The following is a 22053-nucleotide window of genomic DNA, read 5'->3' on the forward strand; positions in this document are numbered from 1 at the left end:
GATTCATTGTCTTGATGTTTTTTGAACAAATGTAAGATTTATTTTATCACTGTTTATTAGCTGCATTTATGTAGTATTCATGTTTATAAAAAGGATTTGATAGGGCAACTATAGTTAACAATAATTTATTATATTTCAGAATAGCTAGAAGTTTTCAGATGTTCCCAACATAAAGCAATGATAAATGTTTCAGGTGAATCATGTCCCAATTACTCTGATTTGATTATTTTATGTTATATGCTTGTATCAAAATATAACATGTACTCCATGAATATGTACAATTATTATGTATCAATAAAAAATTAAAAATAATAAAAATCAGAATATAGAAAAAAATAAAAGCATACCATGAGAAGATATAAAAAAAAGGATTTGATAATGAGATTAATCAAGTGATATCTAGACTCCTTCTGTCTGTTGAATACATGTTTTGTATTCTAAACTGAAAATGAAAAATTTTGTAGAAATTCTTTATATGCTATAAAATGATGCAAACATGGAACGTTATATTACTTTAGTAATTTGTAATTGTGAATGTGGAAGAAGTTCACATTTTAAAGTAAAAATTATTGTCTCTTTTTCAAATAGAATAGTACACTTAAAATTCCAGCAGTGTGACATCAAAGTCTCAATAAATTTAAACCTTTCAGAAAAAATATGTAAACATAGGAAAAAGTGAAACATTTATTAGAAAAGAGTAAACTTAGTGAAGACATTTCTAAAATTCAAGTGACTTTTCACTGTTAGTGGGAATGTAAGTTGATATATCAACTTTGGAGAATGATATGTCAAGAGTTGATACCTTTCTTATCTGTATGTTGTTCCCTTTGCACATTACCCTATGACCATTCCAAGGCATTCCTAGAGAAACTCTTGCACTTATATAGAAGAGGCCCTTTCAAGAATGTTTAAAGCAGCATTGTTTTCTATAGTAAAAACCTGGAAGCAACTTAAATACCCATTAATAAGAAAATGGATAAGCCATGGTATGTTTATATAATGGAATGCTATATGGTTATACAAATGAGTTCTTTAGAGGTAAAAATCAACGTGTATAAAACTCTATACCAAATCATTGGTAAATCAACTTGTGAAAATATATGCAGGATGGTATTTGTAGAAAATTTTAAAACATGGAAAAATGGAAAATAATATATTCTTAAGAAATTCATAAATATGTAATAAGATATGTATAAAGGCATACATGAGAATAATCAGCATCACATCCAGAATAGCAGGGAGTGAAGAAGGGATATGGGATTGGCATGATATTTTAGTTACTTTGGTATTTTTTGTAGGTTGGTAGTGGATATACAAACATTCATTGTATTTGGGTTTTTTTTAAATACCTTTTTGTATTCTTAAATATGTCATAATAAAAATTTTGAAAAATATCAAAAGTGCTATGTTTATGAAAATGAGTTCTTTAGAGGTAAAAAATGAATATGTATAAAACTCTATGCCAAATCACTGGTGAATAAAGCAAGTTGTAAAAGAATATATGCAGGATGGGCCGGGCGCAGTGGCTCACGCCTATAATCCTAGCACTCTAGGAGGCCAAGACGGGTGGATAGCTCGAGGTCAGGAGTTCGCGACCTGAGCAAGAGCGAGACCCCGTCTCTACTAAAAATAGAAAGAAATTATCTGGCCAACTAAAAATATACATAGAAAAAATTAGCCCGGCATGGCGGCGCATGCCTGTAGTCCCAGCTACTCGGGAGGCTGAGGGAGTAGGATTGCTTAAGCCCAGGAGTTTGAGGTTGCTGTGAGCTAGGCTGATGCCACGGCACTCACTCTAGCCTGGGCAACAGAGCGAGACTCTGTCTCAAAAAAAAGAATATATGCAGGATGATATTTATAGAAAATTTTAAAACATGGGAAAATGGAAAATAATATATTCTTAAGAAATTCATAAATATGTAGTAAGATATGTATAAAGGCATACATGAGAATAATCAGCATCACATCCAGAATAGCAGGGAGTGAAGAAGGGAAGTAAAACTGACTTAGTCCAGGTCTTTATTCATCCAAAAAGCTATAGCCTAAACGCAGCCAGGCAAAATGTTGCCCAAATCACTTATTGAGACACCTGTATTTTTCTTTTTAATTCTCCTTATTGTTGCATGTCTTTCTATTCAAACAACAATAGAAAATAAATTTTGCTTCTTTATAATTGTGTACATTTTGAAAGTCGTACTTTTCATAATATTTTTGTGAACCAGGGGGAGGATTGATTGGAAGAAAAGGCTACATAGGCACACTGGGGAAAAATGACACAATGATGTGTGCAGTATACGGATGGACTGAAGAGATGGCTTTTTCTGGAACATCCACAGGAGATGTGTGTATCTGGAGAGATGTCTTTCTTGTAAAAACAGTTAAAGCACATGATGGGCCAGTGTTCAGTATGCATGCATTGGAAAAAGTAAGTAACCTAAAGAGATGTTAATTTAAACATAATTTGATCACGGAGTATAGAGCATTGTCAGAAGTAAAGGAACATTGCCTTTCTACTTGGCTGGACCACCCAATAATAGTCTGTGGGCAAGGATCACCTTGACCTTGTTTAGTCTCTCTTTTCAAATTCCTGAACCAAGAATAAAATAGGTCTGTGGTTTTAAAAAAAAAAATTTAACCTAATATTTATGAAGCCCTTACCATGAGTCAAAAATTATTCTTAAGTGTTTATATATAATCACAATATCCTGTCAAGTAAGTATCATTATTATTTCCTCTTTTTAAAGGTTGAGGTTATGAAAACTCCAGGAGGATATATGTAACTTACTGAAAGTGGTAGATCTAACTTATGGTTCCAAATTAGAAACTGTTTTTAAAGTCCTATTCTAAAAATAAAATGTTTAGTGTCCCTCTAAATATTATTACAGATTCCATGTTGATATTTTTAAAAACAGTGGAGTCTGGGCACAGTGGCTCATTCCTATAATCCCAGTGCTCTGGAAGGCAGAGGTGAGAGAATCACTTGAGTCCAGGAGTTCAGTACTGGCCTGGGCAACATAACAAGACCCCATCTCTACAAAAAATAAAAAACTTAGCTGAGCGTGATGGTGCGCCTGTAGTCCTACCCATTTGGGAAGCTGAGGTGGGAGGATTGCTCGAGCCCAGAAGTTGGAGGTTGCAGTGAGCTATGATTGCGCCACTGCACTCCAGCCTGGATGACATAGTGAGATCCTGTCTCTAAAAAAATTAAAAATAAAAAAACAAAAACAATGGATTCTTATGCTAATTCCTATTTTTTATGAGCTGTAATTTTTGGCTATGTTCTTTCCTCTACAGTTTTTCAATATAAAGGAGGTTATTGTTTTCTTAAATATTTAGATATTTATTAACTTGAACCTTTTATTTTCATAGGGATTTGTAACTGGAGGAAAAGATGGTGTGGTAGCTCTTTGGGATGACTCCTTTGAAAGATGTCTCAAGACCTATGCTATAAAAAGAGCTGCTTTGGCCCCAGGATCTAAAGGTGATTTGAGATTTAGCTTATTTTGCAGGAAAAGAGATTAATTGCTCATTAATATGCTTGATCACTGGGGCAGAACACACGGAATATATTTTTCCTTCTTGACTTGATAGGCATCAGTTAAATGGAAAAAGTCACTTAACTGGATACTAGAATCATTGCTGTCCTTTCAAAAATTTATTTTCTATAATATACATGATAAAATACTAGCCAAGTACAAGATGATTAATGCTAATTTTTAACATTTTTAATTTTCCAAAGAAAATTTTCACATAAGCATCGCATTTATTACCAGTCGGGAACTTGTTTTCAATCTTGACGTTTTGTTTCACCTTGGCATTTTGTTGACCCTGCCTCTCTACCCTCTCAGGCCCTTCTTCCCTTTGCCCTTTCTTTGAGTGCATTTCTTCCTTCAAGGCCCTGCACTACGTTCTCTCTGACTTCTAGGCCTTTCTACATGATATTACTTTTTCCTAGAATTTTCCCTTTCTTGTCCCTCTTACTGCCTCCAGTTACCTGACCACATAACTCATTTCTTCAAATCTCAAACACTGTTTCTTTTAGGATGATCCCTCCCATCCTCACCTCCCCATAAAAAGGCTAAATTTCCTTGCTATATGCTGCTCCTCACACGGTCTCTTTTCCACATTGTATACTCTGTGAAGGCAGCAGTTGGGTCTATCATGTTTAATAATATATTGCTCAAGCCTGCCTAGGACAAGTAGACATAAACAAATACAGCAGCCCTCTGTATCCATGGGTTCTGCACCCTCTGATTCAATGAACCATGGAGCAAAAATATTCAAGGAAAAAAATAAAAATACAACTATAAAAAATAATACAAATTTAGAAACACAGTATAAATATTATTTACATAGAATGTATATCATACTCAGTATAAGTAATCAACAGATGATGTAAACTATACAGGAGAAGGTGCATAGGTTATATGCAAATACTATGCCATTTTATATAAGGGACTTGAGCATCCAGTGATTTTGGTATCTGTGAGGGTCTTGGAATCTATCCCCTGCAGATACCAAGGGACAACTGTATATCTTAAGTTAAATTGAATTAAAAGTATTAATCAGAATATTGTAAGTGCTCTAAGAGGTACAGGATTTGGATGTGGAGGGGCTAAGAGAAGAGGTAAATAAATAGTTGTCAGAATGGTAGGAGCCATAGAATTGTAGTATGTAGGTGGGACTTGTTTTGAGATTAGTAAATTGAATGATTGGAGGAAATACAGTACATTTGTTAGAATACTTAAACTAGGCCAGGCGCAGTGGCTCACACCTGTAATCCTAGCACTCCGGGAGGCCGAGGCGGGTGGATCGTTTGAACTCAGGAGTTCTAGACCAGCCTGAGCAAGAGAGAGACTCCCATCTCTACGAAAAATAGAAAGAAATTATATGGACAACTAAAAATATATATAGAAAAAATTAGCCGGGCATGGTGGTGCATGCCTGTAGTCCCAGCTACTCGGGAGGCTGAGGCAGGAGGATTGCTTGAGCCCAGGAGTTTGAGGTTGCTGTGAGCTAGGCTGATGCCACGGCACTCTAGCCTGGGCAACAGAGTGAGACTGTATCAAAAAAAAAAAAAAAAAAAGAATACTTAATCTATAGGAGATTAACCTTGTAATGTGATTTTCACTGTCAGAATAGCATAATTGGCAATATATACATCCTTGTATTATAATGACTTCATACCTAGAAGAATATCTCCATTTAATGTTTCAGGTCTTCTCTTGGAAGATAATCCATCCATACGTGCCATATCTTTAGGACATGGTCATATCTTAGTTGGCACAAAGAATGGTGAAATACTAGAAGTGGATAAAAGTGGCCCAATAACACTTCTGGTTCAGGTAATTTTAAATGCTAATATTTTTTTTCCTTTACGTACAATTGATTCTTTCAATACATAAAAAGCAAAAATTGACAGTGGTGAAAAATAATGTTAAATTAATTAGGGAAATATGTGTTAATGTTAGTATATACAGAAAAAATTTAATTTAGTTATAGCTAAATGTCTTGATATCAGTAAATAAATATGCATATTCTCATATGGAATAATTGCCAATATTTTAAGTAATTTATTGTCACAAAATAAGAGACTAAAGGAAAAAAAAACCACACTTGTAATTTAACCTCATCCATTTATTCCATTTGTAATTTTTTCTTTGAAGTATATTTGTTGAGCCTAAGGCAGTTATTTTTCTCTGAAATTCTTCAGTTCAGTCATTCCTTCTGAAGTTTCTAACTTAGAAAAATAAAAAATGAATGTATGTTAAAATTTTATTATTGAATAAATTGATCAGTAAAAAGATGTTAGTAATAAACCAAAAACTCAGAAATGTAAAAATTTGTGCGGCTGAAATATAAAGTTAAACCACAGGAATAACTGCTGGTCATATGATCCTTAACTTTTCCTTCAGAAATTGTGGATTAGATTTTTAGATGTACATTTCTTCTGTGTATTATGTTTTTCTGAAATGCGGGAAGGGAAATAAATCAATATCATAAAACAGTAAAGGAAGTTTTACTATTTTAACATCATCATTCTATCCTGATGAGAAATTGTCCTCATGCAACTATATATAGTAACACCAAACTTTGGCTTGCCTTTTAGCCCGAAAAAGAATTATTTTCTTTCTTAATACAGACTTTTTTCTCCTTCAGCCCCCACTTCATTCCTGTTAGGACACCAGCAAGTGCACTGGTGATGAAAACAGTGCACATGCTTTAATGTTAACATGTATTTTGACATAGGAGAGTTTGTAAGCAGATGACAAAATGTTTATATTTGATTAACTGGTGTCTTACTGTTTAAATTCAGTTACATACTATGCCTTTGAAAGAAAAAGATGTTGGAGTCATGATGTTAAACATGTTTATGATCTCTTGGAAAATATTAACATAAGTACATTTTTACAGATGAGATGATTAAAACATGCAGTTTTATAATTGTGAAAAAATTAGAAGTTATAAATGATATCTGTTAAGAGAAAAACTTTAGACAAAATAAATTTAACTGAGTTTATTTGAGCATTAAAGGATTCATGAATCAGGCAGTACTCAGAACTGGTCTGCTGCAGCAACATGTGCAGCAAGCTTTTATAGGCTGAATGTGGAAGCAAGACAAAGAAAATGTATTTAGTTGGTTAGAGTAGAAAGACCTTATAGAGGTTAGTTGGCAGTTTATGATTAGTAAAGTCTCTAGTTTCATTTTACTACTTACATTGGGCTTTGGTTTGCTTACATAGGAACCAAAAGTGCTGGGGCTCTTTCAGCCTAATAGCCTCCCAATTAAAAATTGTTAACATATCATTTTTGCTAGTTATTATAAAGTTTAAGACTTCTAATGTCTTATTATCTCCTTGACATCAGGAACAAGACAAGGATACCAGATCTCACCATTATTGTCCAACATTGTGTGTGAGTCTTTAGCCAATCCAGTAAAACAAAACAATAAAAGGTGTATATATTGGAAATAAATGGACAACAGGGTTGGTATTTTCAGATATTATAATCCTATACCTTGAATATCAAGAGAACAAACTGAAAAATTATTAGAACTAGTTAAGGAGTCCTGTAAAGTGACTAGATACATAATCACATATAAAAATCAATAGTATTTCTATATGCTAGCAAAAACCAGTTAGAAAATATGACATTGAAAATGCTTCTCACCAAAAAACTGTATAATAACCAGGAATAAATATAGCTAAAAATATGTAAGACCTTTGTTAAGAAAACTGTAAGATTTTACTAAAGACATAAAAGAACTAAGTAACCTCTAAATTGAATAAGATCACAATCCAAATCTTTTTTTTTTTTTCCGAGTACAGGGAACTTTATTGATGGTACATGACAAGGTGGGGCTCCCTAGGCCCCTCCCATTCTTCAGGGGCTCTGGCGTGGAAACTGTGTCTTGAGGAGGGGAGATTCTCAGTGAGATGGGGACTGAGTAGGCAGGGACACCCCAGAAGCTGAGGCCTCTCTCTGCGCTCTGGCTGGGGCTGGTGGTCCAGGGCTCTTACTCCTTGGTGGCCATGTGGGCCATGAGGTCCACCACCCTGTTGCTGTAGCCAAATTCATTGTTGTACCAGGCAATGAGCTTTACAAAGTGGTCGTTGAGGGCGATGCCAGCCCCAGCATCAAAGGTAGAAGAGTGGGTGTCACTGCTGAAGTCGGAGGAGACAACCTGGTGCTCAGTGTAGCCCAGGATGCCCTTGAGGGGGCCATCCGCCGCCTGCTTCACCACCTTCTTGATGTCGTCATACTTGGCCAGCTTCTCCAGACGGCAGGTCAGGTCCACCACTGACACGTTGGCAGTGGGGACATGGAAGGCCATGCCAGTGAGCTTCCTGTTCAGCTTGGGGATGACCTTGCCCACGGCCTTGGCTGCGCCAGTTGGCACATGGATGATGTTATGGAGAGCCCCATGGCCATCACGCCACATCTTCCCAGAGGGGCCATCCACGGTCTTCTGGGTGGCAGTGACGGCATGGACTGTGGTCATAAGTCCCTCCACGATGCCAAAGTTGTCATGGATGACCTTGGCCAGGGGGGCTAAGCAGTTGGTGGTGCAGGAGGCATTGCTGACGATGGTGAGGTTGTTTTGGTACTTGTCGTGGTTCACGCCCATCACAAACATGGGGGTGTCAGCAGAGGGGGCAGAGATGATGACCCTTTTGGCACCCCCATCTAGGTGAGCCCCGGCCTTCTCCAGGGTGGTGAAGACGTCAGTGGACTCCACAATGTAATCAGCACCCGCTTCACCCCATTTAATTTTGGTGGGATCTCGCTCCTGGAAGATGGTTATAGGATGGCCATTGATGACAAGCTTCCCGTTCTCTGCCTTGACCGTGCCATGGAACTTGCCGTGGGTGGAGTCGTACTGGAACATGTAGACCATGTAGTTGAGGTCAATGAAGGGGTCATTGATGGCAACAATATCCACTTTGCCAGAGTTAAAAGCAGCCCTGGTGACCAGGCGCCCAATACGGCCAAAGCCGTTGATTCCAGCCTTCACTTTCACCATGGTGTCTCGGAGACGGTGCTGGCGCTGCGCGAGAAGATGCAGCTGTCTGTCAAACGGGAGGACCAGTCACAATCCAAATCTTAATGGTGCTTTTTCTGTGTATATTGAGATGATCATGCAGTTTTTGCTTTTTATGCTACTGGTACAATGTACTGCATTAATTGATTTTTGAATGCTATGTCAACCTTGCATTCCTGGGATAAATCCCACTTGGTTATGGTATATAATTCTTTCTATATGTATTGGATTTGGTTTGCTAGTATTTTGTTGAGGATTTTAGCATCCATATTTACCAGGGATATTGGTCTGTAGTTTTCTTGTGATGTCTTTGTCTGGTTTGGGTATCAGGGTAATATTGGCTTCAGAAGTGTTCCCTCCTCTTTGTCTCTTTCCCTGACTACACCCAGCTGTTAAACTCCTTTAATTGCTGGCCAATTGCTTTATTGTTTTCAACCTTTCCAGGGATATAAATTGCTCCACAGACTAAACCAATCAAATTCAGGCTCCTTTGAAAGGAAAGTTCCCCCAGTTAGAGTTTGAGGTTTGTTCTGATTCCAAGCCGGCTCCTTCCAGCTATCTCTGAGATTTCCCTGGTTCTCTTGGAAAAACTAGCTGGTCTGCAGTTAAGCCTGTATGTCCAATGAGTCTACTAGTCTCCTCCCACTTGCCTTTATAACAGCCTCCACCATTTCTGAGAATACCCTTAGGCATGAGCATTTCCACACTCTGCTGTAAATAAAGTCAGTTCCTTTGAGAAGAGATTTTAGTAGCTATCTGTTTGTCTGGCTTTCCTCTTACTCCAGGCAAAATCTCTGGGCCAGGGCTCTGGAGTTGAGAGTGAGGCCAATGGAATGCTTCTCCCTGAGTGTTCCAGGCTTGGTAAGGAAAGGGGGAACAGTAGGCTCAGGTGTTCTTGAGTTGCCACCAGGGCTCTATTATTCTCAGTGTCACTGCACCCAAGGTAGAGCCTCCATTTGGAGGAGAAGCTGGGCAGAAGAAGGGATCTCCCACCTGTCAGCTGAGCTCACCAAGAATTTAGCCTCAGCAACACACAGCTGGGGGCAGGATGAGAAATGCTGACATCCTGCCCCTCCTGGGAAGATAGGCCTCCTACTGGGAGCTAGAGGGGAGAGAGAGAGAGAGACTGGTATTCTTAGTTGCATCAGTCTGGCCTGGAGGTTCCATCTAGATGAGGAGGGAAAAAGGGAATAGGTCTCAGTTTATTTTATTAATTATTCTTTTTTTTTGAGACAGGGTCTAGCTCTGTCACCTGGGCTAGAGTGCAGTGGCGCCATCATAGCTCACTACAACCTCAAACTGCTGGGCTTAAAGGATCCTCTGCCTCATCCTCCTGTAGTTGGGACTGCTGGCTAACTTTTAATTTTTTGGAGAGATGGGGTCTTGCTATGTGGTCAGACTGGTCTTGAACTCCTGGCCTTATGCAATCCTCCCACTCCCAAAGTGCTAGGATTACCACCATGAGCCACCACACCCAGTCTGGATCTTAGTTTAAATACCACAAACTCTTGCTCTTCTTACCAGATTTAGCAGATTTTCTTGAATGAATGTTACTTCATTTGTTGTATCTCCTTGGAACTATTTCCAGAGACTTTAAATGGTTTTGTTGTGTTTTAAATTTTTACTAGTTTCACTGGTGAGCAGGTGTGTGGAGCTTCTCACTTTATCATACTGGAAGTCCCTACTGTGTAGCAATTATTAACATTCTAGGGCAGCTAATTCTTATCCTCTCCACCCAGAGGATGTTCTAGGATTATAAGTTAATTTTAATGCTAACTTGATTATGTTGTAATTGTGAAGATAAAGTTGTTACAAAGATACTTTATGGTGTATTCCAAAGATAAACAAAAGTTTTATTGTACTTATTCATTATGCATTATCATATATTATGGAATGTTGTCTTTAGTTTTATTCTAAATAAAGTATACTGTATGTGTGTGTGTGTGTGTGTGTGTGTGTATATTTAGGTTAAATTGATCTTGGTTATCTTTTCTTTATAGGGACACATGGAAGGAGAGGTGTGGGGTTTGGCTACACATCCTTATCTGCCCATCTGTGCTACTGTAAGTGATGATAAAACCTTAAGAATATGGGATCTGTCTCCTAGTCATTGTATGTTGGCTGTCCGGAAGCTGAAAAAGGGTAAGAGGCTCTCAGACTTGAACATAGATTAAATTGTCACAATTTTCTAACCTTTACAAATATAAGAGAGCAATAATAGGCATGTAAAAAGAGACTTTAAATATTTTGAAATATTTATTCAGTGTCTACTTGCTTATGGTGCTACATAAGGAAAATTAATTATACCAGTCTTTGCCTTTGCCTATGATCATGCCTAAACTGAGCAAATTTCCAGTGACATGTTGGAAGAAAGAGCATAGGAAGTAAACAAAGCTATATTTTTCATCCCTTTGTGATTATGGATTATGCAGAATTCAGAACTGGAAACTAGTGGGGAGTTAGCTACATTCCCAGCAAAAAATCAGGTCCCTCAGGCAGGGGTCATCGCAAAGGATAAGGAAATAATAGAAAATAGAAAATAATAGAATAGAGAAATAAAAGAATAAACAGACGAAAGTACAGTTTTATAAAGAATAGACTTTATAGGTGGAGGCTCGGGGAGACCCCACAGCATTCCCGTGAGCTGTCAAGCCAGGAGTGAAGTTTCACATCAATATTTATGGGTACAGTGATCGGTTGCCAGGGGTAACATATTTACATAATAACAGGTAGTTCGTTTTATGTTAAAAGTCTCCCCAAAAGCTTCTAGAGATTCCTTAATTAACTCTACGTGAGCAAAAGGTTACAAAATCTTTCAAAGACAAACTTCTAAGATAAAGCTATCATTTAACAGAAGGGTTAAACAGAGATATAGTGGCTCCATATTTCTTTATCTAGTTATTGTGGATGGAGACAGGTAGTCAGGAGTCAAGCAGGAACTGTCCCTTGGGCTAATTGCTTTTAGCCGCAGGTGTCTATCTGTTGGTGGGCACTCTTTGATCAGCTCTCATCCCGTGGCTCCATGCAAACCTGCTTTGTCGTACAAAGCAGGTGAAAACCACAGGTTTGAGACTGCAGTGTCACCTTAGAAAGCATCTGCCATTGACCTTTGAGATGCCCTCCTGAGGTGAGGCAGCTTTTGATATGTGAACTAACACCTTCACATATTCCTTCAGGGCAAAGCCCTGCAAAACTCCTCACATCATTTCTGTCTCCATCTAGCATATCTCTATGGAGCAATATTTCTATGGGACAACATCTGTATAGCAATATTAATCTATGGGGCAACAGAAACTAAGAAGGCCTTAACTTAAAAAGGAGTAACAGAGTGGAAGGAAGAATATTATAGGATAAAACAGAACTGGACACATTTGTAGGAGGCAGATGAGGCTGTCAGTGTAGGCTGTCAGTGACAAAGGCTTCAACTGTTGGAGCAATGCTGTTACTATTAACCTAGGGTAGATGAGCATATACAGGCAGCTTTGAATTTCTTAGTAAAGTGGCAGAGAATGTTATCTAATAGAGTGGAGGAGCTATACTATAGCTCTAGTTGCAAAAGTTGGGAATAGCTACAGTAAGAAATGTAACAGGGTCAATAGATGAAAGAAAGGATGGTATAGCCACAGGAAAAGCCAAGTTGAAGTTAGGTAGCACGGATTTGCAATTCAATCAGTTGATTTCTTTTCACTTTCTTCTGTTGACTTGAAGAGTTATAGTCTGTTCACTTCTTTTAAGATTACTGTTAAATATTTAACATGTAAACTTTACTAAAAATTTGAAGTTTCTCACAGTCTCTAGAACTCTTCAATTCTAGTCACTGTCCTCCCTTTTTTTAGTTATTGATGTCCAGCATTTTTATTCTCTGTTTTTTGGGTTTTTTTTTTTTTTACCCTCACAGCCCCATTCAATTGACATTATTATTAATATTATTTAATGAAGTCAGTATTTACTTAGGTTTATCTGCACCTATACATTTCTTTGTTCACCTTTTCTTCTTGAATCTCAGAGTTTTTTGTTTTATCACTTTTCTCTTCCTAAAATGTACCCTTAAAATTTCTTTAGTAAAGGTTTGTTGGAAATTCTCTCAGCTTCCTTTGTCTGAATTAGTGGAACACTGAGGGCAGGGTCGTGGGAATGGTCCATCCCAGCAGCAAGAGTATTTTATCACTACATTACAATTCTTAAAAAGACTAATTTTTATTCAGTTTTATTATTGTTTTAGAATTCTCTATAGGCAGCGTATTGCCACTTTGAGTAAAGTGTTACAACCACCCTGCCCTTGGTATACCACTAGTCTGAACATATTTTGATTTTTTTACTCTTATTCTTGAATGCTAATATAACTGCTTCTGGAGTTCTTGGTTGAAAGATATTATTCCTCTAGTTTCCACCGCTCTCTTTCTTTCTTTTGCAGTTCTGCAGTGTAATAACATTGTGCATGTATATGGAATTTATTTTTATTTATTCTGTTTAGGATTTGTTATGCTTCCTGAATCTGTGGATTTATATCTTGCATCAGTATTGAAAAATTCTGTGCCAGTATTAGCAGCTCCTTTTAGGACTAGATCTTTACATTAGGTTGTAGGGAAAATTCATTATTCTGTATTTTTGTTTTTAAATATTCTATAATCACCTTTATTTTTATATTTGTCATCATTGACTCAAGAAGAAAACAGGTAGATTTTCTTAATTTGAAAGGGATATGTGTGGATTTTATACTGGTTGAGTTAATTATAACAAGATTACTGAAGTCATACTGGATTAAATATTATAAAAGTTATCTCTGAAATATTCAGTTAGCACATATGGTTTTCCTCAACAAATGAATATACATGTATCATGATCATGAGGCTTAATGTTTTATAAAAACAAGTCATTATAGTTAAAGTAGACTGTTATAGGAAAATTTCTGACAGACAACTCAATTTTATGGCAACCAGTTAAAGAATAAGCAGAAGTATAAATATATAACATGGGTTAATGTTTATATTCTTAATGTCTGTGAAGTAAATATTAAATTTTTGCCAGACTTTTGTGCTTTTCTATATAATGACATAGTGGAAAGTTTCCCTTAAGAACTTAAATCTCATGGTTTTAGCTTTTAATTATAATAAATTCTGAATTTTTAATAGACTTTCTGTTTTTTAATTCTGCACAATTATTTCATGTCTTGGCTCATTTCATATTTTCTGTATGTCTCTCTGTATAGCATCTGTGTAATTTCTTAAGATCTTTATTCTAGTTCTTAATTCTTTTTGTAGCAGTTCCTTCACATCTGCTTCTTAACCTGCCCATTAGCTGTTTAATTTTGATAATTCTCATTTTTAGAAGTTCTATTTGTTTTCTTTTCAAGTTTTCCTGAGATTTTTTATAACATCCTTGTTTATGTTTTAGATTTCCTTTTTTATATCTTTAATCTTAACTACACTGATCAAATAAAGAATATAAAATCTAATTATCTGACATTCCCCCAAGGATCTGATTATGTTGTGTTTTGCTTTCTGCTGTTTTGGGTGGGTTTTTTGGTTTTGCTTTTTTTCCTGCTGACTCCTTCCTACTAGTCCATTTTCTTGTGTCCTTTAAATTTTGGATTGTAAGTTCATATTTGGTTGGCTTTCTTTACCTGTGGAAATCCTACGATGTCTGAATTGAAGGTGTGCTTCCAGAGAGATTTTGTGTTTTCTTCTGCCAGGTGTCTGGGATGCTACTATCTAGAACCACTAAAAATTAATTTTTTTAACTGGGATTACATAGATCATGTAATTAGTATAAATTCAAATCCAAGATTTGTGTAAGCCACCCTAAATTTGTAAATTCTCAAGTACAATTTTTCCCTCTCCATCTAGAACCCAGAACAAGTCTGTTTCCTGATTTCTTTATTGCTGGGCAAATTTTTTTTTTTTTAAAAAGTTTGTTTCTCTATTTTTCTCCTGAGATATGGTTGTGATACTGGATCAAAATGACAATATGGTATTTGGAAATATTTTTTGCAAAAAATATTCGTGTAATTATCTATTTTATTTTTTTTAATTTTTTTTATTTCAGCTTATTACAGGGGTACATATATTGCCTTTGCCCCACCCAAGGCAGAGCATCAGACATGTCCATCCCCTAGATGGTACCCACCGCACCCATTAGGTGTGAATATACCCATCCTCTCCTCTCCCCCTCCCATCTGCCCGATACCTGATGAATGTTATTACTATATGTGCACTTATGTATTTCTTAAGGTATTCATGATTCAAAAAAATTAAAGTAAAAATCAGTGAAACTAAACATTTAGTATATTTAAATACAAAATTTATAAATATAAATCAAGTAAACATAAAATTATAAATATATAAGTGTATCTGTGCATTTTAGTTATTAGTAATTTGTTAAAAGTAAATACTTTATAAAAAAAGTTTCAACATGAAACACTGAAAATAAAATAATTGATCTTTCTTTTAAAGCAGCCTTAAAAAGCAAAGTTCATTAGTGGTATTGAGTTGTTAAAATAATTAATTTTGTGCAGATTTTCCCAGCTGCATAAAAGGCCCTTACTGACTTCACCATACACTGGTCTGAGTAATGGTGAAAAGATAAATATAATCCAATTATAGATTTCCTTTGACCCTTTTATCATCAGATAATACTATCTCTTGTTTGATAACTTCAGGGCATCTTTTCAAATAACTTTTATTTTGATAGAGACTTTTATGAGATAGCAAGCTATGATGTTTGCTTTAAAGAAAGCATTTCCCTAGCCTGAGCAAGAGCGAGACCCTGTCTCTACGAAAAATAGAAAGAAATTAGCTGGACAACTAAAAATATATAGAAAAAATTAACCGGGCATGCCTGTAGTCCCAGCTACTTGGGAGGCTGAGGCAGAAGGATTGCTTGAACCCAGGAGTTTGAGGTTGCTGTGAGCAAGGCTGACGCCACGGCACTCTAGCCCGGGCAACAGAGTGAGACTCTGTCTCAAAAAAAAAAAAAGAATACTTTATATAAGCCATGCTGAATTAAAAAATCTAATGCAGTGTGTGTATAACTGTGGATGGTAATGATTCAGAGATCAGATTATTTTTTAATTTGGGAACAATGGTTTTACATCATCACTACTGGTATTTTGGAACTTCAAATTAACATGGAATGTAAAAGCCAGTGTTGTAATGAGTACGATTAACATACATCCCTTCAAGAATTCCAGTTTTGTCCAGGAGGTCCAGGTGCATGACTCATTTCCTATGCCTTCAGGGAAGATAAGGCTTTTTTACTCTGATTTTCTGCTTCCCTTTTATTTCTGATAACTGGAGAATTTTCTTATTTTTTATTGAACTCAGCTATACATTTAAAAAGATATTTATTATGTTATGCTTTGCATAAACTCAACTTTCCACTTGCTCTATGCCTGCACCCAACCAGCAGAATGGTGATTGATCTAATTACTGTTCTGTTTCTCTGCTCTCCTTTGTAGCAGAACTTCTCAAAATAGTTGAGGCTCACTTCTCTGTGTGTTCATCTGACAGTTGCTCCACAACACACTCCAATTAGGCTTTTATTTCTATTTGTTCATTGAACCTGTTGCCAATCTCTTGATCAGTTCTTGGTTCTTGCCTTACTCACCTCATGGAAGTTTTTGACACAATTGACCATGCCTTCTTTTCTGAAATGCTTTCTTCACTTGTCTCTACAACCCATACATGCCTTTTTTTTTTTGTCTCTACTTCACTGGCTCCTTTCTTCTGTTTCCCTTGCTGGCTCTGCCTTTTCTTCCTGCTGTGTACATTTAGGAATGCCCCAGGGCTTCTCCCTGGCCTTCTTTTTTCATATTACACTAACACTTTTGGAGATTAGATCAGTCACTGTGCAGTCAGAAGACAGAGACTACACTAGTCATTTGAACAAGGGAAATTTAATAAAAAGAATTGTTAGCTAGCAACAGGTTGGTTACCTACTGAAAAGGCTTTAGATGGAGCCACCATAGAAAGCAGCTACTAGCCCTAGTGCTGAGGGAGAGTGAACAAAGAAAGAATTTAAAGAAGATTCCGACCTGTTTGGAAAGGGTGTGACTGCCACCAGAAAGAAGCTTGCCAGAGGTTCTACCTCAGTAGAACAGTGAGAGTGGTCACTGGAGGAAGGGAAAGTTTGCCAGCGGGCACAGGCCAGAGCTGAATGGTCAGGACGACTGCTTAGTAAAGAACTTAACCTAGAGAAGAAGTCACCGGACTAAGAAAACTGCTGCTGTCTTGGCAGAGAATCTTACTGGAGGCTGCAAACTGCAGCTGAATCATTAGGACCATTTCTGTGACTGTGGAGAAACGTGCTGGAGGATGCAGTTGGGGCTGCCACTGTGGAGCATGCTGCCAGGTCCCCTGCATGTGAGTGTGTGGCTCTGTGTGTAAAACAGCACACTTGAAAAAGAGTCACCCACCTTCTGTTTTGGCTGTGTAGTGTCTCTCCAGCACCCTCTATTGGCAAAGCTTGTTATCGGTCAGCTGGCAAAAGAGAAAAGTCTTCTGTGAGGCCCAAAGAATGGTAGATTTGGAACTGAGAAGCGACGAATATTAATACTAACCTGTACAATCTACCCCTTTGGCTGATCAGCTTCCATATGCACCTTTCTACATACATTTTAACTTCAGTACAACCATGTAATTAACCTATGTCTGTACCCCAAAAGATGCAGCTAGCCTTGGTACAAACGAAGTTCTCCCCCTTTCTCTAAAGAGAGAAGACACACAGTCCCAACAATCATTATGTCCGTTGCTGACCATATTAATTACTCTCAAATTTAGTCACAGTCTTCAATGGAACAGAATAGACAACTCATAAATAAATCCACACATCTGTAGTGAACTTTTACAATGGTGCCAAGAATATACAGTGGAGAAAGGACAGTCTTTTCAATAAATGGTGCTGGGAAAACTGGATAGCCATATGCAAAAGAATTCAACTAGACACTTATCCCTAGCCATGTACAAAAATCAAATCAAAGTGGATTAAAAACTTAAATCTATTATAAGACCTGAAACTATGAAACTACTAAAAGCAAACGGGGAAATGCTTCAGGACATTGGTCTGGGCAAGGACTTCTTGAGTAATACCCCCAAAGCACAGGCAACCAAAGCAAAATTTGACAAACGGGATCATATCAAGCTAAAAAGCTTCTGCATAGCCAAGGAAACGTCAGAGATTCTTTTAGACTTGTCACAGAAGCATTCTCTACTCAGACTATAACTCATGCTGAGAGTTAAAGGACCTGAGCTTGTTACTTCTTTCTGTAAATGCTCCATGCTCTCAGAATCTATTGCAAAACACAGTCCTTGTAGTTGTTATGGTAATAGTCAAAAAGAGCAAACAGCCTTGTGGGCTCCCAAGGCACTTACCTCAATAGACACTTCATCACAATCAGCAACAGGAGATAATGTGATTAGTTGTGATACCAGTGTATACCTTGGATTACTAGCATCCCATTTCCCATTGGCAAGGGCTCAGCACTTAATCTCAAAGGCATGACTAAATCAATTCCAAAAATCCCAGCTTTGATGATCTGCCTCCTGAGACCCCTATAGTACCAGTTCTATATCTCTCAAGAGACAGAAACCACACTAGTCATTTGAAGAAGCAAAATTTAATATGAAGTATTAAATAATAAAAGGTGGTTAACTACTGAAAGATGTAAAAGAGGATTCTAAGGGGTATAGCAGTAGCAACGACAGAAAGCGGCTACTACCCATAGGGCTAGTGGACAGTAGTGAACAAGGAATGAACTTAAAGGATGGACCTTCCTCCTCTACCACAGGCTGATCAGATCTCTTTGGAGAGGGTGTGGGTGCCACAGGAAAATACAGCCTGCCAATAGTAAAGAAATTTGGCAGAGTATATGGGCCAACCATAGCTGATCTAGTGGCAGAAAACCCCCTCCTTCACCCCATCAATCTACTGGCTCCAGTGCACCAGAGGAATGAAGAAAAATTTCTGCTTTTGCCTTGCAATGTCCCTGCAGTACATCTGTTGGCCCAAATCAAGTCAACTAGCAAAGGAAAAATGTCTACACTGTCCAGCTCCAGTATCACATAGCAGGAAAAAGAAGGTTGGATTTGGAGCTGAAAGGCAATAAATTAATAAAAAATTCTTATCCAATTTCATGGCTATAACATCATCTGTATGCTACTGCCCTCTCATATTTATATCTCTGCTCTATTTTTCTGTTTTGGGCTCCAGAGAAGTATTAATGTATCAGTTGGCTCGTTTGTGTCTTCACTTGAATTTCTCATAGGCATTCTTAACTTAATGGATGTAGAACTAAACACTTGTACCTCCTCTAGTTTTTCCCATCTCAGTAAATGGCATCACCACTCAAGCAAAAACATAGCTTTGACTTTTACCTTTTACTCCACACCCAGCTGGTCTAAGTCCTGCCAGCTCTGTATTGAAAGTATATCCAAATCCTACCACTTCTCATCACCTCCACTGCTGCCACCCTGTTCCAAGCCATCATCATTTCTTGACCCTCGAATCCCAGAAATCACATCTTAGATTTCTTCATTACCAACGTGTGCTTGATAATCATCTGACTGCTTGTTCTCAATTTATTTGTGCTTACGCTGTATATTCTCTGTCCTTCCCCCATCAAATGTCATGCAACATACCAGGGCTTTTGAATATGCCTGCTGCATCTGTTGCTATCAGGGTATGCCTATTTTTGTGTTTACCAATACAGCCTGACCCTTTTTTAAAAATTAATATTAACATCATTAATAATAAGATTAATTATATTAATATCATTTTTTCATGTCTAATTTTGAAACTTATGTAGGTGTATCTTCCTAGTTTAATAATTGCCTTTTACCATTTTTTAAATATTTTATTTCTTTTTCTTTTTCTTTTTTTTTTCAGAGACAGGGCCTCACTCTGTTGCCCAGGCTGGAGTGCAGTGGCATAACCATAGCTCACTGCAGCCTCAAACTCCTGGGCTCAAGTGATCCTTCTGCCTCAGCCTCCTCAGTTGCTGGGACTGTTGTGTGCCACCACACCTGGCTTATTTTTTAGTGTTTTAAAGCATTTTTATAAAGATTGCCTTATTTCTTAAATTTCTGATTTGTTGGATAGTAGCATCCCTTATCCATTCCCCCAAAAAACTTCCACATGTCATTGGATTTTTATGTTAGTTAAAATTGCTCATTCTTTTTCATTAACTTAATTTTTGTTAAGGTAAATATCAGTACTTGTTTTTGTTACATTCAGAAGTAAGTTAGTTTTAATTCCTGCTTAAAAACCTATACTACCAATTTCTACAGAAATTGTTACCTATATCACTTGACTCCTTTTTTATGTTGATTTGAGGACATAATAAATATTGGTATCCTCTTTGAAATTAAAAGTTCTTTTAACACATACTTTTTCTAAAATTAAAGAAAAATTACTTAATATATGCTCTCTTTTTCTTTTAGGTGGGAGGTGTTGCTGTTTCTCTCCTGATGGTAAAGCTTTAGCTGTAGGTCTTAATGATGGAAGTTTCTTAATGGCAAATGCAGATACTCTAGAGGATCTTGTGTCTTTTCACCACAGAAAAGATATTATTTCAGATATTCGATTTTCACCTGGTAAGATTCTATTGAAATTGTATTTGATTATTAATTGGGGAAAATGTTTCAATGTGTAATTTTTATTTATTATTATTTTTTTTTTTTGAGACAGAGTCTCACTCTGTTGCCCAGGCTAGAGTGCCCTGGCGTCAAGCTCACAACAACCTGAAACTCCTGGGCTTAAGCAATCCTTCTTCCTCAGCTTCCCGAGTAGCTGGGACTACAGGCATGTGCCACCATGCCTGGCTAATTTTTTTCTCTATATATATGTTTTTAGCTGTCCAGATCATTTCTTTCTATTTTTAGTAGAGATGGGATCTCGCTTTTGCTCAGGCTGGTTGTGAACTCCTGAGCTCAAACAATCCACCCGCATCGGCCTCCCAGAGTGCTAGGATTACAGGAATGAGCCACCTCGCCCGGCCGTAATTTTTATTAACTTATTTTATCTCAGAATTTTACTTTTTGACTAGAAGAGGCAGTGTGGTTAAGAGGGAAAAGCCCTTTATTAGATAAGTGCAAACATCTGGCTTCCTGCTAATTATGTCACTAAATTTTCTGTGTGGCTTAGACTAGGGCACCTCTCTGAGCTTCAGTTTCCTCATTTGTAACATAAAAGGGGGTGGATGACTGTTTTCATTATATTCTTAATGCTTTTGAAATTGCGTTAATTTTACTCCTTCAGTTTCCATGTATTCACTATCTACTGCAAAACCTACTGTAATGTAGGAATTACTAACGTTAAGGCAAAATTTACTTATGTTGGTTAAGTTTCATTTTTTTCCTAAATTTAGGGAAGTTTTTTATTGTTAAATACAAATATCAAAATTACATTGTATATAATTTTGGACATTTGCTCTCCATTGAACTAATTTGTTACACTAAAAAAATTGTTAATTATAATATACTTGAAAAATGTTATCATTTGGCATTTGGCACATCTGTCTTCTTATAATGTAACTTATGAAACACCTAAGATTTTTCCAAAAAAAAATTAGGAAAATTAACCCTAGTTGCAAAATAGAAAAAATATTTCCGAAGGTAGAAAATGTCAAGCAAATATGTTTCTATTATAGGTTCTGGGAAATATCTAGCTGTAGCATCCCATGACAGCTTCATAGATATATACAATGTAATGAGTAGTAAACGCGTAGGAGTATGCAAAGGAGCTACCAGTTACATAACCCACATTGACTGGGATATTAGAGGTAAGACTGTAAATAACTTAATATTTTATGAAAATTTAATTTGATTCTGTATGGCTGTTTTAAAGAAACAAAAATGATTCAGCAGATGAGTTCACAAGCATTGTGAAAAACATTTTTCTCAAAATTATTTTTTACTACTTTATTTTACATCTGAAGATGAAAAGAGTTTTCTTTTTTTTTTTTTTTTTTTTGAGACAGAGTCTCACTTTGTTGCCCGGGCTAGAGTGAGTGCCGTGGCATCAGCCTAGCTCACAGCAACCTCAGACTCCTGGGCTTAAGCGATCCTACTGCCTCAGCCTCCCGAGTAGCTGGGACTACAGGCATGAGCCACCATGCCCAGCTAATTTTTTTGTATATATATTTTTAGTTGGCCAGATAATTTCTTTCTATTTTTTTTGGTAGAGACGGGGTCTCACTCTTGCTCAGGCTGGTCTCGAACTCCTGACCTCGAGCGATCCACCCGCCTCGGCCTCCCAGAGCTAGGATTACAGGCGTGAGCCACCGCGCCCGGCCGAAAAGAGTTTTCAATACTTCACCTAATGTCATTCAAATGTAGTGCAGTAAGTGACAAGTTGTTTAATTTATAAAATAATTTAAATATTATATAAAACATTTACTATACAACTATTATATATATAATAAAAATTTTTTAAACATTTTTAATAGTTAATTTTTTTTTTTTGAGACTGTGTCTTGCTCTGTTACCCAGGTAGAGGACAGTGGCATCATCATAGTT

At 36.9% G+C, this 22053-nt stretch overlaps 2 protein-coding genes across 2 annotated transcripts in view; one reads left to right on the forward strand and one right to left on the reverse strand.

Moving 5' to 3' along the window:
- EML5 (EMAP like 5) overlaps positions 1-22053 on the forward strand; it is a 126133-nt gene that overhangs the window by 63777 nt on the left and 40303 nt on the right. The window contains exons 18-23 of the mRNA XM_045562309.1: positions 2223-2425; positions 3370-3481; positions 5218-5345; positions 10543-10684; positions 19978-20130; positions 21186-21317. Of these exons, the coding sequence (XP_045418265.1) occupies positions 2223-2425; positions 3370-3481; positions 5218-5345; positions 10543-10684; positions 19978-20130; positions 21186-21317 (870 nt within the window). The remainder of the gene's footprint in view (positions 1-2222; positions 2426-3369; positions 3482-5217; positions 5346-10542; positions 10685-19977; positions 20131-21185; positions 21318-22053) is intronic.
- On the reverse strand, positions 7321-8589 carry LOC123645810 (glyceraldehyde-3-phosphate dehydrogenase-like). Its single transcript, XM_045562302.1, has one exon. It carries the CDS (start codon positions 8522-8524, stop codon positions 7517-7519), a length of 1008 nt encoding a protein of 335 aa, XP_045418258.1. The 5' UTR covers positions 8525-8589; the 3' UTR covers positions 7321-7516.

This window comes from Lemur catta, chromosome 1 (assembly GCF_020740605.2).
Source record: "Lemur catta isolate mLemCat1 chromosome 1, mLemCat1.pri, whole genome shotgun sequence".
Classification (NCBI taxonomy): Eukaryota; Metazoa; Chordata; class Mammalia; order Primates; family Lemuridae; genus Lemur; species Lemur catta.